General features: G+C 43.1%; 1 protein-coding gene across 1 annotated transcript in view; it reads left to right on the top strand.

The window, feature by feature from the left end:
- MCUB (mitochondrial calcium uniporter dominant negative subunit beta) overlaps nucleotides 1-12,816 on the top strand; it is a 93,957-nt gene extending 81,141 nt beyond the window's left edge. The window contains 5 exon segments of the mRNA XM_028121327.2: nucleotides 6,876-7,036; nucleotides 8,700-8,903; nucleotides 9,720-9,836; nucleotides 11,818-11,855; nucleotides 11,857-12,816. Of these exon segments, the coding sequence (XP_027977128.2) occupies nucleotides 6,876-7,036; nucleotides 8,700-8,903; nucleotides 9,720-9,836; nucleotides 11,818-11,855; nucleotides 11,857-11,890 (554 nt within the window). The 3' untranslated portion in view covers nucleotides 11,891-12,816.
- The last annotated feature ends 1,987 nt before the right edge of the window (nucleotides 12,817-14,803 follow it).

Below are 14,803 nucleotides of genomic sequence, written 5' to 3'. Positions count from 1 at the left end.
CTGGACTACCCAGGCACCCCCGCCTTTTGTGGTTTTAATGGAGCATTTTATGATTCCATTTTCTATTGTATCATATCAGTGATACTTTTAAATTTTACTTTTTTTAGTGATTGCCCTAGATTTTGCAATATACATTTACAATTAACCCAAATTCACTTTTTTTTAAGTTCTTTTTCTTTTTTTTTTGCCCAAGTAGGCTCCATGCTGGGCGTGGCTTGAACTCAGTGTGGGGCTTGAACTCAGAACCCTGAGATCAAGACCTGAGCCGATATAACCAACAGAGCCACATAGACACCCCTAAAGATTTTAAGTAATCTCTACACCCACTGTGGGCCTCGAACTTACAGCCCTGAGACCAAGAATTGCACGCACTACCAACTGAGCCAGCCAGGCACCCCCAAATCCACTTTTAAATAACACCAGACTGTTTCACAGGCATTGCAAGTACCTTGAAATAACCATGTATTTCTTTTCCTTTTTTTTTTTTAAGATTGTATTTATTTATTTGACAGAGAGAGACACAGTGAGAGAGGGAACACAAGCAGGGGGAGTGGAAGAGGGAGAAGCAGGCTTCCCGCGGAGCAGGGAGCTGGATGTGGGGCTCGATCCCAGGACCCTGGAACCATGACCTGAGCTGAAGGCAGATGCTCAATGACTGAGCCACCCAGGCATCCCAAAATAACCATGTATTTCTGATTCTTTCTTCCCATCCCTTATCATTCATTTCACTCATATATAAGCTATAAGCATTGAATACAATTTTTGCTGCTATTATTTTGGACAGACTGTTACATCAATTAATAAGTGAAAGGAAAAATATGTTTTAATTTTGTCTTCCCCTTATTCCTTCTTTAACGTAGAATTCCTTTATTTATGTAGATCTAGGTTTCTGACCTTGCATCATTGTCCTCCCTTCACTTTTAACACTTCTCACAAGGCAGGGCTACTGGCAGCAAGTTCTCCAACTTTTGTTTTGAGAAAGTCTTCATTTCTCCACTTTTGAAGGATACTTTGGTGGGATACAGAATTCTAGGTTTGTGGGTTTTTTTTTTTTTCCCACATTGACATAAAATGAACGCACCTTCTAGAATTTCTAAAAGGAAGAGAATTTTATTGGAGTCCAGGTTAGGACAGCTGCCCAGGATACGCAGTCTTTACAAAGCAGAGGGTGCTCTGTCAAAGGAACGTTTGGTGCAGGTTATTTACATTTTCTTGCATAAAAAGTTACAAGTCATTAGACAAAGGACATTTCAGAAAGTTGCCGACCTTAAGTTTCTAGTATATTCAGAGCTGTCGGACTTTAATCCTGTGGGAACCAGGGGAGTTTCTTCCTTTTAATTTTGGTTCAGAATGGTCTTTGGGGGTGGTTTTCCTTTTTTTTTTTTTTTAAGATTTTATTTATTTGACAGAGAGCGAGCACAAGCAGGGGGAGCGGCAGGCAAAGGGAGAGGGAGAAGCAGGCTTCCGGCAAGCAGGGAGCCCGATGCGGGGCTCGATCCCAGGACCCCGAGATCATGACCTGAGCCGAAGGCAGACGCTTAACCGACTGAGCCACCCAGGTGCCCCTGGGTTTGTTTTCTTTAACAAAGCAGATGTACAGCATGTGTGAGGGCAGAAGTAGACCCTGCTTTGAGGTTTTGCCAAGTCATTTTGACGTTGGCAAATGGAAAGTATAGGGCCCAAGACATGAAGTTGAAAATTTCTTTCATCACTGTCAAGGCTGAGTTTTCCCTCTACCCGCTCCTTGCTGGTGTCGTTTCCGGGAGGGGTCAGGTGTAATTTTCATCTGTGCTCTTTGGTAGGTAAGGCATTCTTTCTTCTGGTTTCTTTCAAGGTTTTTTCTTTATCTTTGACTTTCTGCAGTTTGAATATGATATGCCTTCTTGCTTTTTCCCTTGCTGCATAATTTTTTGTTCAAAGTTGGGCATGACGTGTTAGATAGTAGAAACTGAAGCAAGGAGGCATTTTATGTGTACCCAGCTAAGAGGCTCTTTGCTGTAGCTGCAGGTATCAGACACTTGAGTTTCTTCTAGTGTCTCTGTTTTTGTCTTCCCTGTTGTCTCTGAGTTTCCCTAGAAATTCTTTCTTGGAGTCTGCCTCTGGCACAGAACTGCGGCCCTGTTGATGTGGTGGTAAGGTCTTGAGGGTGGGGGAGAAGCATTCTCTAAACCTATGATTGAATCTCGGGTGTTGTATTGGGCCAGAATTCCCGGGCTGCAACTTTCAGAAGAGTTTCTTAGCCTTTTTATTTTTCCTTCCCCTATGTGAGAGAGGAAGACTGGGGGGGGGGGGGGGCGGGGCTGGAGTGTGCTCATTGCCCTTCTTCCAAGCCAGAGAAGGCTCTGGTAAAGTAGTTTCCTTGCTGTGGAGAAAGTTATGCTCAGGGCTGATGCAGAATGGTTACTTTTCCCCTCTCCCTGCTCCAAGCACCAGGTTATGTGTGATCTCTGACCTTCACTGTGAGTACCTGTGGGACTCCTGGAGGTAAAACTCATGAATGTGTTTTATTTCTCAAACCGGTCCACACTGAGCCTCCAGCAAATCACCAGTTAAGTTTAAGTGTTCCTGCCAGTATTGGCTCCAGAGGCTTCTGTTCCCAGTAAGCTGTGACGGTAGAATGCAGCAAGAAGGAATTAGTAAGTCTGTGCCTTAATAAATAGATCAATAAATAAGGGCAGGCTCTTGTTTATAGTTAGGATGCTAAGTGCTGACTGGTAGATGTGGGAGGGCTGCTGGAATTGAAAAGTCATATTGCAGCCAGAGTCTCCCAATTCTGCATGAGCCAAGAAGTGTCAGAAGGTGCCAATGAGAAGGGGATAGGGGAGGGGAGGGGATTTAGATTAAAAAAGAATAAAGGCTAACACAGAGAAATGGGAGTAAGTCCCAAGGAGCTTAAGGGGGCTCCCACTAATGATAATGGGTCCAGTTGAACACCATAGCTCCCATATCTTGTGACTTGCCCCCATTTTTATTTCAAGCTTTTTCTTACTTTCTGGTGTAACTAGATGATCCGGTCTGATCTTGTACCCCAGCATTGGTGTCAGCCATTTCTCTGAAGATCCCTTGAAGAAAAAAACGTACTTCAAAATTTTAATTGTATGTTTGAAAGTTTTATGGAATTTTCAAACACAAGTAGAGAAATTAAAATGAGTCTGTCATTTCAACAACTGTGAACTTTCTTCTGTTAATTTTTCTTTTTTTTTTTTTAAAGATTTTATTTATTTATTCATGAGAGACAGAGGAGGGGGGAGAGAGAGAGAGAGAGAGAAGCAGAGGGAGAAGCAGGCTTCCTGCTGAGCAGGGAGCCCGATGCAGGGTTTGATCCCAGGACCCTGGGATCGTGACCTGAGCCGAAGGCAGACGCTTAACCATCTGAGCCACCCAGGCGCCCTACTGTTAATTTTTCTTAAAAATCAGGGCAGTATTTAAGAGAGAAGGATGGTAGAAGTTGAGAAATACAGAAATGGAAACCCCTGTTAAGATAGAAAGTTCATGTTCAGTGAGTCCCCAGTACTCTGGAAGGTCTTCTGTCTCCTTTCTGTGGGTTGGGTATTTGAGGAAACAAGTGGAAATAAACGTTTTTTTAAGGCATCTCATTGTTCTACTTGACCTTACTCTCCTGCAAGCCCCAACATGTCACATAAGCTTTAGGTCCGTGTGGACTAAATTGCGGCCTCCCTCCTGCCAGCTTACTGGGAGGAGAGCCTTCTCCCTGCCTGGAGGGGTGGTTTGCTGGGATCATGTTGCCTGGGCGCGCCCACGCCTCCCTGTCCTCGGGCTTACCAGGTGCCTTGCTGAACACCAAGTCCCACCGGCTCAGGCTCACAGTGTGAATTCAACTAACGGGCACAGGAGCTATGGTTGGAAGGAAGATGACAGAGGAATTATACTGGATTAATAGAAAATTCAGTTTGTAAAATTATAAATTCGGAATTAAAAGATGTATTTAAACTCCGTTTCTTTTCTAAAGCATTGGCAAATTTGTATTTGAAAATTCAGGATGTGAAAATGAAATCCACATTGAGGACACCTATAAAAGGAATAAACAGCTTCTGGTTTTTGTTAGGCGATACCCCAGACAAATGTTTATTTATTTAGAGAAATGTTTAAATTGGTAACACAACATATGAATTTTGCGGTGCCATTTCTGAAAGACCATAGCTTGTCACTGAACTCAGATAAACATTTTGTGTCACTTAACAAAGACTCTCTCTTTGACCAAACTTGAGCCAGGTGCCTCTGAGCCCTCTTCTTTTTTTTTTTTCTTTTTTTAAAGATTTTTTTTTTTATTTATTTATTGAGAGAGAGAGAATGGTAGAGAGAGAGCATGAGAGGGAGGAAGGTCAGAGGGAGAAGCCGACTCCCTGCTGAGCAGGGAGCCAGATGCGGGACTCGATCCCAGGACTCCGGGATCATGACCTGGGCTGAGGGCAGTCGCTCAACCAACTGAGCCACCCAGGCACCCCCTGAGCCCTCTTCTTGACTAGACCTCAGCCATGACCTATAAAAAGATTGCGGATTCTCAGGGCGCCTAGGTGGCTCAGTCGTTAAGCGCCTGCCTTCGGCTCAGGTCATGGTCCCAGGGTCCTGGGATGGAGCTCCGCGTCGGGCTCCCTCCTCGGAAGCCCGCTCCTCCCTCTCCCACTCCCCCTGCTTGTGTTTCCTCTCTCGCTGTGTCTCTTTCTGTCAAATAAATAAATAAAATCTTAAAAAAAAAAAAGATTGCAGATTCTCCACACAAATGATTTTGTTCGCCCCCCACCCCTAAGAGACTTGAACAAACACCAGCAGAGCTTCTGCCAGCTCAAGGGCCTTATCCCTAGGATTAGACTACAGCCCTCCTAAAATGCTTGCCTGGGGAAGTACAGCACGGTTAGGAGAACTGTTTGTCCAGGGAAAGCCTGGTGATAAGCACATAGGTCCGTGAACCCCCTCTTCTAGCAGTTACTTTGGAAAGCTTGCAATTATAAATCCTTTCTCTGTGCCTTTGAAGTGTACAGCTTCTACCGCCCAGAACTGCCATCTCAAGGACCTGAGAACCACAGACATGCAGGGAGGGAATTCTTGGTCTCACCCCCCAGCGGGGTGGCTGCCTTGCTCTGACTTGCACACTGCCCTCTGTCTGTTCCTCTTCCGCCTAAGTGCTCATTAACAACACAAATGGCCTAGTCTGGTTAACCAACAGCCATCACGTCGAGGTTTTGTAGATTTCTGCTTCTTAAGGCCCCCGATGTTTCCCAGGGTTCCCCTCCTTCCCTGAAAACGCCCAGCCACCTCTGCACAAGTAGAAGTTGAGCTCAGTTCACACTGGATCCTCTTCCTCATCGCAGTGGTTACTGATTGAAACCTCTCCTTATCACTTTGGTGTCTGGCTTTGTTTGTCCTGGATATGCTCCACTGCTTGGGACAGAATCGTGCCCCATCTGTACCTTTCTTCTATATGTAGACCTTTAATTTTTTTTTTTAAGGCCTTTTAAATAGCAGTACATTTTTCATCAAAACCAAAGGGCTCTCTGACTGTTCTACAAATCTCAGAAGCCTGGAAGGGAACTTCGACTTCTCACTTGTTCATTGCAGCTGTTGCTTAGAATGTGGAAGGGATTAAAGTCCACGCTCAACTCTTGAAGGCAGTGGGTGGAGATGGAAGGGAAATAACTTGAGGCCTGCTGGCACGCACTGGAGGCTCACTGGAGCCTCACTGGGCTAGTCCTGACTCCAGGGCCCTAAGCCTCCTGTGGCTGCAAGTGTGCGCTGCTGGTGGGCAGGTCTGTCCCGCCTCATCCCACCTCGCCCCCCCACCTCTAGTTCCCTTACAGTACTGAGCAGCAGTTCCTCAGGAAAGAAGCATTATAGCCCAGTTTTTGTGGGAGTTTATAGATCCACAGAGACAGAAGGATCAAGAGAAATCCATAAGCAAAAGAAAAAGAACTTTGTTAAAAACTTAGAAACTGACTTCCTTTCTTATCAGTGTGAACCTCCTTTCAGATCTACATCTTGTTGAGAAGAACTTACACTTTAATTGCTTTTCAAATGTGTATTATGCTTTTGTTTACACATGTGTACACCAGCTTCCCTCCCTGCGTGTCCTAAAGTAATTTTTGAATGGATGGCTGGGGTCTAGGGGGAGGGATCTTAGGTTGAAGTCAAGTATCAAAAATGACCATAAGGAGAGCACTTGTGATGAGCACTGGGTGTTGTATGTAAGTGACAAATCACTGAATTCTATTCCTGAAATCAGTATTACACTATATTTTAAGTAACTAGAATTTACATAAAAACTTGAAGCAACAACAACAAAATGCACCCATAAACTGAAGTGTTACAAACTAAGGTGAGGCATGCACCTGGATTCTGGTAGATGGAAACCTTTTCCTGTGTGAAGATTTTTAAAGAAACAGTAAAGTCCTAGTACAAAAGAAAAAAGACAAAAAACATAAAGAATTTATTTATTTTTATTTTATTTTATTTAAGATTTTACTTATTTATTAGAGAGAGAGAGAGCACATGAGAGGGGGGAGGGTCAGAGGGAGAAGCAGACTCCCCACTGAGCAGGGAGCCCGATGTGGGACCCGATCCAGGGACTCCAGGATCATGATCCGAGCCGAAGGCAGTCGCCCAACCAACCAAGCTACCCAGGCACCCAAAACATAAAGAATTTAAAGCCTACTGTATAGTAATTTATCATTCCAGACTGTGTTTCTGTGGGAGGGACGAATCACCTCAGACAGGAAGAAAGGCCAATCCCAGATGCCTCCCTAGGACTTAGAGCGCCCAGGCCGCCAGCCACGGGCACGCAGGTTGGGTTCCTGGGAGTCGGAGAGCCTGGAGGAAGAAGTGTGGTGACGGCCTTACGTGTCCTTTGTGTCTTTTGTCAGAGAAAGTGAGTATGGAGCATGCTACGGAGATGGACAATGTGAAATCCTTGGTTCACAGACTGTTCACAGCTTTGCACTTAGAAGAGTTTCAGAAAAAGAGAGAGCACCACTTGCTGGAGAGGATTGACCACCTGAAGGGACAGCTGCAGCCCCTTGAACAGGTTAGGAAGCGACACCGTTGGGTCTGCCTGAAAGTAATACTGTTGACTGAGCACTTGCTAAGTGAATGTTTCTGTGAGTGCTCTACCTAGGCTCGTTTTCTCCTTCAGTCCTCACGATGAGCCTGTGCGTTTGGTACCGTTACCTTTGTCATCCTTCAGGTGGGGAAGCAGAGACAGTGAAGGTGCATGGGTAGCGCCTGGCGGCCCAGCCCGAGCTGCCATCTTGAACTGGTGCGGTGCCGCCCCTCCTCCGCCACTGGCCGCAGCGTCTCGCTGACTTGAGGAGCAGATGAGCCCGTCGCACTGGCTGCAGGATTCCTGGTCCCTTTTTTAGAGAATAGGCCCATGGCCCCAGCTCTGCTTACCAGATGGCCAGCTGGGAAGTTGGCCATGGCTTCCTAGCATCCGAAGTTAGTCATTGATGGAGGAAAAAAATTGGAACTTTTTTGGGGAGGCGGGGTTGGAGTTTGTTTTATTTATTTACTTAAAGATTTTATTTATTTATTTGACAGAGAAAGAGACACAGCAAGAGAGGGAACACAAGCAGGGGGAGTGGGAGAGGGAGAAGCAGGCCTCCCGCTGAGCAGGGAGCCCGACGTCGGGGGTCTGGATCCCGGGACCCTGGGATCATGACCTGAGCCGAAGGCAGATGCTTAACGACTGAGCCACCCAGGCTCCCCATGTTTGTTTTAATTTAAGGGGAAAAAACGGCATCTTTGAAACCTCTGAACCCATTTGTGACTTTTAAAAATGGATGGGTGTCTTGCGTATCTTTGTATCTGAATAGGAAGTTTCTGGAAATAAAAGAAACTTTTAATAGTATCCTCTGAGGATACTTAGGAGATGGTAGAGTGAGGGACTTTTAAATTTTATTTGTTGGATTGTGTATCCACATTTTTGTTTTTTGCTTTTTAAAAAGTTGGCAATATACCGACTCGCATTAAGACTTGAAAATCTGGAAAGGTGCCAATGGAAAGTTCTCCTCCACCTGCCATATCCTAACACGCATGGATCACGTTAGATTTTCTTCGTCTGCATACACACAAGTACAAATAGGTTATTTTGTTCCCTTTTTCCGAAAAGGGCATACACCATTACGTACTATTCTCCCCTTTTTTCACCAACCATGTATCCTGGAGGGATCTAAACATTGGTATGTGGTGTCCTCACTACTGCTGCATAAGAGCTTGGTAGATATATGCACAAGTGTCAGTCTTTTACTCTTGAGAATCTGTAATGAACCGTGTGTGAGCAAGGATACCTATGGGGCGCATTCCTAGAAGTGCAGTTGCTGGGGCAAAGAAAATAGGCACGTAATTTTAGGTTTCAGAGGACAGCCTCTTGAGTTTTTCATTGTATACCTTTCTATACTATTTAATTTCTATACTCTTTAATTTTTTCTATACTATTTAATTTTTCTATACTATTTAATTTTTTCCCCCACAAGCAGGTATTACCTTTATAATTTATAATTTATATGACTCACTTAATGAACTGATTTGGAAATTAGTGATCACTTGTGAATGTGTCTGTTTCATAACTTGTCCCTAAATCAGACCTCGTTAAAATAATGCAGATAGGTATTATTTTACTTTTGTTCCTTCTTTTCTTTCCCCGTGAGTTGGTAGCCTGTAAGCTGAACCAGGCTGTTTTTGCCCCTCAGATAAAAGCTGGCATCGAAGCTCGCTCAGAAGCCAAAACCAGCGGACTTCTGTGGGCCGGATTAGCACTGCTGTCTGTTCAGGGCGGGGCACTGGCCTGGCTCACTTGGTGGGTGTACTCCTGGGATATTATGGAACCAGTGACGTACTTCATCACATTTGCAAATTCCATGGTCTTTTTTGCATACTTTATCGTCACTCGACAGGTAAGTAGTTTGTTAGGAAAATGGGAAGTTGGAACATGTTTTGCAAATAATTCCTTATCCAACTGAAGTAATGAGCAATAAAGCCATTTTCATTTTTATTTTTATTTTTTATTTTATTTTTTTTAAGATTTTATTTATTTGACAGAGAGAGACACAGCGAGAGCAGGAACACAAGCAGGGGGAGTGGGAGAGGGAGAAGCAGATTTCCCGCGGAGCAGGGAGCCCGATGTGGGGCTGGATCCCAGGACCCTGGGATCATGACCTGAGCCGAAGGCAGACGCTTAATGACTGAGCCACCCAGGCGCCCAAAGCCTTTTTTATTTACTGAATTGCTCTCTGGGTTTTTATAAGCTGATAAATGTTGCTGTTATTTTTCATGAGGATATAGATTTATATACAGCACAGCAAAACTTTAACCTCTATAGAGAAATAAATAGTATAGCTCATAAATTTCTCCATGGAGATAAACACATCAAATTTTGTTCTGTGTCTTTATAAATAAAATTGAATATGTATTGCAAAAACACTCAGTAACTTTAGCTTCATTGCATGATTATTGTGCCAAAACAGTTTTGTTTTGCTCCTTTCTATCAAGAATATGTGTGATTTCTCTTCCCAGCTTGCTTTCGAAAGCAGCAGCTGATCTCACGCAAGATGAAATGTTTTACTTGTGTTGCCTTCTGCTTGCTCTGCTGGCCACTGCAAATATTTTACTCATCTGCCTGCTTTTGCTTTAGTGTTGCTAAGCAAGTGTCTTTCTTGCAGAGACATTATGTTCATTTAAAACATGTTCTTTTTTTTATTTTTTCCTTTTAGGATTATACTTACGCAGCTGTTAAGAGTAGGCAGTTTCTTCACTTCTTCCATAAGAAATCAAAGAAACAGCATTTTGATGTGGTGCAGTACAACAAGTTAAAAGAAGATCTTGCTAAGGTACTGTATTGAAAATACGACATCTTATAACTGCCCGTTGGGGATCATCTGGGAGCCAGAACATAGTATCGGGGAAATCCCTAAGTTAAATCTTGGTCCTCGATAGACTTCTGTGTACTGTGCTTTGCTCAGTGAAACAGTTGACATGTGTGATGCTAATTTCATATTATACAGTTTTGTTTTTGACTCCCGTGTTCTACATGGGGATATCTTTTGTATGGGGGGAAATGTCTTAAATGACTTCGAGATAATAAAATAATAGTTTTCAGTAGCAGTCTTATTTCTTTTCACTCTCTGAGTATGTGTTTTTAAAGAAAACAGTCCAATATCAAGCTCAACTTTTTTCTTTTTTTTTTTAGAGCAGGGGCAGGGCAGAGGGAGAGAATCTTAAGCAGGCTCCGTGTCCAGCACAGAACTTGACGCAGGGCTTGATCTCACAACCCTAAGATCATGACCTGAGCAGAAATCAAGAGTTGGAAGCTCAACTGACTGAGCCACCCAGGCACCCCTGAAGCTCAACTTTTAAGAACATAAAAGGGGTGCCTGGGTGGCTCAGTTGTTAAGCGTCTGCCTTTGGCTCAGGTCATGATCTCAGGGTCCCGGGATCGAGCCCCACATCGGGCTCCCTGCTCAGCAGGAAGCCTGCTTCTCCTTCCCCCACTCCCCCTGCTTGTGTTCCTGCTCTCTCTGTCAAATAAATAAATAAAATCTTAAAAAAAAAAAAAAGAGAGAGAGAACATAAAAGAAAGTAGACTTTTAGGAAGGTGACCACCGATAACACATTTTAAGCTTTTAAAGGCATTTATAAGTTTCTTCTCCTTAAAAATGAAAGAGTCATTGTATGGTATTCCTCCTTTCATCTTTTCCATCTTTCCAGTGAGAAAACAGAGGTGCTTAGTTACTTGCCCAGGTAGTACACTGTTTCAAGGTGGGGAAACGAGGCTATGAACCCAACAGCCTGACTCCGGAGCCTCCGCTCTGAAGGTCTTCCACACAATCTGTGTCTGAGGTGGCTTCTACTCTGGCCTCCCAGTGGACTCAGTAGCTTTGTTAGATGGTAGTTTCTTGACACATTAACTTGATTTTTAATTTTTCTTAGTAATTTTAAAAGAAAAACGTTTTGGTAAAAATCTCTTCCATTGCTTAATGCATGCTCCTTTAATAGCCAATATTCATAATATCTCTTGTTGCCTGTATCTTCTGAACTACCCATTTCTCAAATTAAAAAAAAATAAGCTATTACTAGAATTAAATTTGTAATCCAAGAATTGGGGATGATAAACCCTTAACAATTTTTAAATTTTTTCTATAAAATCACTACTTAGGAAAAATATAATGATTTTATTTTTAATTAGTGGGTACTCTTACCTTCAAATGATCTAATCTAAGAAGGCTAAGGGATGGATGTTCTTCCAACTAGTTCATAACACTGGGCATTGAAGATTTAAAGTAGCACCTGTGGGGGCGCCTGGGTGGCTCAGTCGGTTGAGCATCTGCCTTCAGCTCAGGTCATGATCCCAGTGTCCTGGGATCGAACCCCGCATCGGGCTCCTTGCTCACCCCGGAGCCTGCTTCTCCCTCTCCCTGCTGCTCCCCCTGCTTGTGCTCTCTCTCTATCAAATAAATAAATAATATCTTTAAAAAAAATAGCACCTGTGAAGTATTTTTTTTAAGGTAATAATGTTGAGGAAGAAGGGAGACTGATAGGTCACAGAGTGTTTTTCTTTTCAAATAAGAACTAGAAAAACCATTATAAAGGGGACAGCGAACACAGCAAGAACTTGAAGCATATATTAGAAGCCTTAAACTCTTCTTTTCAAAAAGAATCCCTATTCATCGAAATACTGTAGGCATTTGCCATTAGTAGTTTAAATATGTTTATTAACCTAAGGATACATTAAATTTATAGAATTCCTCTCGTGCAGTAACGCTGTTTCTCATTCTCTCTGATCATGTACTTTTTTCTTTTTCCCATTGACAGGCCACGGAATCCCTGAAACAGGTGCGCCACTCTCTCTGTTATGCAAGGAGAGGAGCTCAATGAAAAGAATTAATCTTACGTTTTTTGAATGTCATTGAATTTTTCCAGTATGTGTTGATTCTGCAACTTAGAAACTGGAACTTTTTGAGTCCCATAGTTCCTTTGAATTTGATAACGTCAGTCTCTTTTGTTAATTAAAAAAAATGCTTGCAAAAACACAGGTATTCTTTGAAGTTCTCACTTGAGATTTTTGGTTTGTGGATTCACACGACTTGTCCAGGATTAATGCCGGGAGGAGCTTGGACGCGTGCATCCAAGTCAGAGCAGCTGTGGTTTGGCACTTGAGCTAAGAGTCCTCGTCTGCCAACGTTGTGTTCATTCCCCCGCAAAGGGGGAGTGGTCAGCGCCCGTGGCATTCACTCTCATTCTTAGGCTTCCCTTACGGTTGTCTTGTAATTGATTTATTTTGAAATACATGACAGTTAGAAGACCTTTATCATTAAACATAGCTAAAATTATGATAAAATGTCATTTGAAATGTTTCATCTTAACTAGTACTCACTGAGACAGATACTGTTTATATGTCAAGTACTGATACATTATTTGTAATCCTATAATGCTATGAGAGTAGCTATTTTTAATCCCAGTTTAATAATAAGGAAATGGAGGCATGGAGAGGCTAGTTGGCCCAAGTGCACAGAGCCAGATTTCAGCACCTACTCATAGTAGATGATAAATCTTTGTGCATTACAACTAATGGTTTTTAGTCCATTGTCCAGGATTTCACGGCCTGTGGGCCAGAAAGGGTAATGGTGATCCCCTGATATTAGAGATTTGCTATTAAAAAAAAAAAACACCCCAAAGCCCCCAGTGTTTTCAGAGTTTATCTTTCAGTCAAATCAGATTCAAACTTCCTTCACCTGAACTGGAACAGCATACAGTGACCACTTGCTGTTTGTGTCAGTGTCTCTGCAACATGGAGATTTTGAATTACTTCCATTTTGGTGTCTTATTACTAAGCTAAGAATATGCACTAGTATGTTTTTATAATGAATATCACCAGGTTAAGCATTATGCCGAGTCCTTAGGACATGTTCTGCCGCCTTTGAACTCTATTCCCAGGGAGAGACAAGACATCAGTACGATCAAAGTTAAGAGAACCGCTTGGGAAGGGTGGGCCTTGCCTTTTGGGTGGAATTTGGAAAGAGGGGCAAGCATCGCAGGCAGGGATCTAACATGGGGGGGTGGGGGGTCCTGAACTGGGTCTTGGCTCTGTATTGGTGGAATATTTCTCCAGAGGATACACAATGAAAAGGAGTAGATATCTTTTTTTAAATTTTTTTTATTGTTATATTAATCACCATACATTACATCATTAGTTTTTGCTGTAGTGTTCCATGATTCATTGTTTGTGCATAACACCCAGTGCTCCACACAGAACGTGCCCTCTTTAATACCCATCACCAGGCTAACCCATCCCCCCACCCCCCTCCCCTCTAGAACCCTCAGTTTGTTTTTCAGAGTCCATCGTCTCTCATGGTTCGTCTCCCCCTGCAACTTATTCCCCTTCATTCTTCCCCTCCTGCTATCTTCTTCTTTTTTTTTTCTTAACATATATTGCATTATTTGTTTCAGAGGTACAGATCTGTGATTCAACAGTCTTGCACAATTCACAGCGCTCACCATAGCACATACCCTCCCCAATGTCTATCACCCAGCCACCCCATTCCTCCCACCCCACCCCCACTCCAGCAACCCTCAGTTTGTTTCCTGAGATTAAGAATTCCTCATATCAGTGAGGTCATATGGTACATGTCTTTCTCTGATTGACTTATTTCACTCAGCATAACACCCTCCAGTTCCATCCACGTCGTTGCAAATGGCAAGATCTCATTCCTTTTTATGGCTGCATAATATTCTGTTGTGTATATATACCACATCTTCTTTATCCATTCATCTGTCGATGGACATCTTGGCTCTTTCCACAGTTTGGCTATTGTGGACATTGCTGCTATAAACATTGGGGTGCACATACCCCTTCGGATCCCTACATTTGTATCTTTGGGGTAAATACCCAGTAGTGCAATTGCTGGATCGTATGGTAGCTCTATTTTCAACTGTTTGAGGAACCTCCATACTGTTTTCCAGAGTGGTTGCACCAGCTTACATTCCCACCAACAGTGTAGGAGGGTTTCCAAAAGGAGTAGATTTCTTGAAACAAGGTTGGACTGGGAGGATGGATTCAGATAATGGAATCAGGATTCTGGATTTAATATGGAAAACAGTAGAGTAGATCCAGCGTGGGCTAGAAAGTGTGTGCGCTTTAGGGTCAGGCAGGTTCTGCCACTTACCAGCTGGAGATACTAGACAACGAACCTGACCTCTCCTCATTGAAAGAAGTATAAAATACCATTGACCTTATTGAGAGTGAAGTGAGATAAAATACTTTGAACATGCCTAATCTAAGCTGCTCTATAAATGTCACACCCGAATAGAAGTTCCAGGAGAACAGCAGTTGTTTGCTTTGCTCACTGATGCATCCATCCCAAGTGCCAGGAATAATGCCTGGCTCATGCTAGGTACCCAGGAAGATGGTGAAAGGCTTGTGGCATTTTCAGGTGTGGCACTGGGCAGAGTCTAGACTGGGAGAGTAGAAAGGTTGGCTTGTGAATCCTTGCAAGTAGTCTACGGGCAATCTGGGAAGATGGGGTAGACTAGAGCAGACACTGGCAAACTCATATATATATGCCTGCTTTTGTAAATGCAGTGTTCCCGGAAGTCGGCTATTGTTTATTTACGTATTGCCTTCGGCTGTTTCTGCACCACAAGCAGCAGAGCTGACCAGTTACAGCAGAGACAGTGTGGCCGCAAAGCTTCACGTATTTACTCTCTGGCTTTTTACAGAAAAATTTGGATGACCCCTGAACGGGAATATGAAAGATAATTAGCAAAGAATACTATGTTTTTAGGGCTTCAGAAAATTCGT

The sequence above is a fragment of the Eumetopias jubatus genome, unplaced genomic scaffold, assembly GCF_037043125.1.
Source record: "Eumetopias jubatus isolate StellerSeaLion01/CBP00866 unplaced genomic scaffold, mEumJub1_p1.0 scaffold_2, whole genome shotgun sequence".
NCBI classification, from domain to species: domain Eukaryota; kingdom Metazoa; phylum Chordata; class Mammalia; order Carnivora; family Otariidae; genus Eumetopias; species Eumetopias jubatus.
Note: the sequence above shows the minus strand (reverse complement) of the source record. Positions and strands in the feature narration are given on the sequence as shown.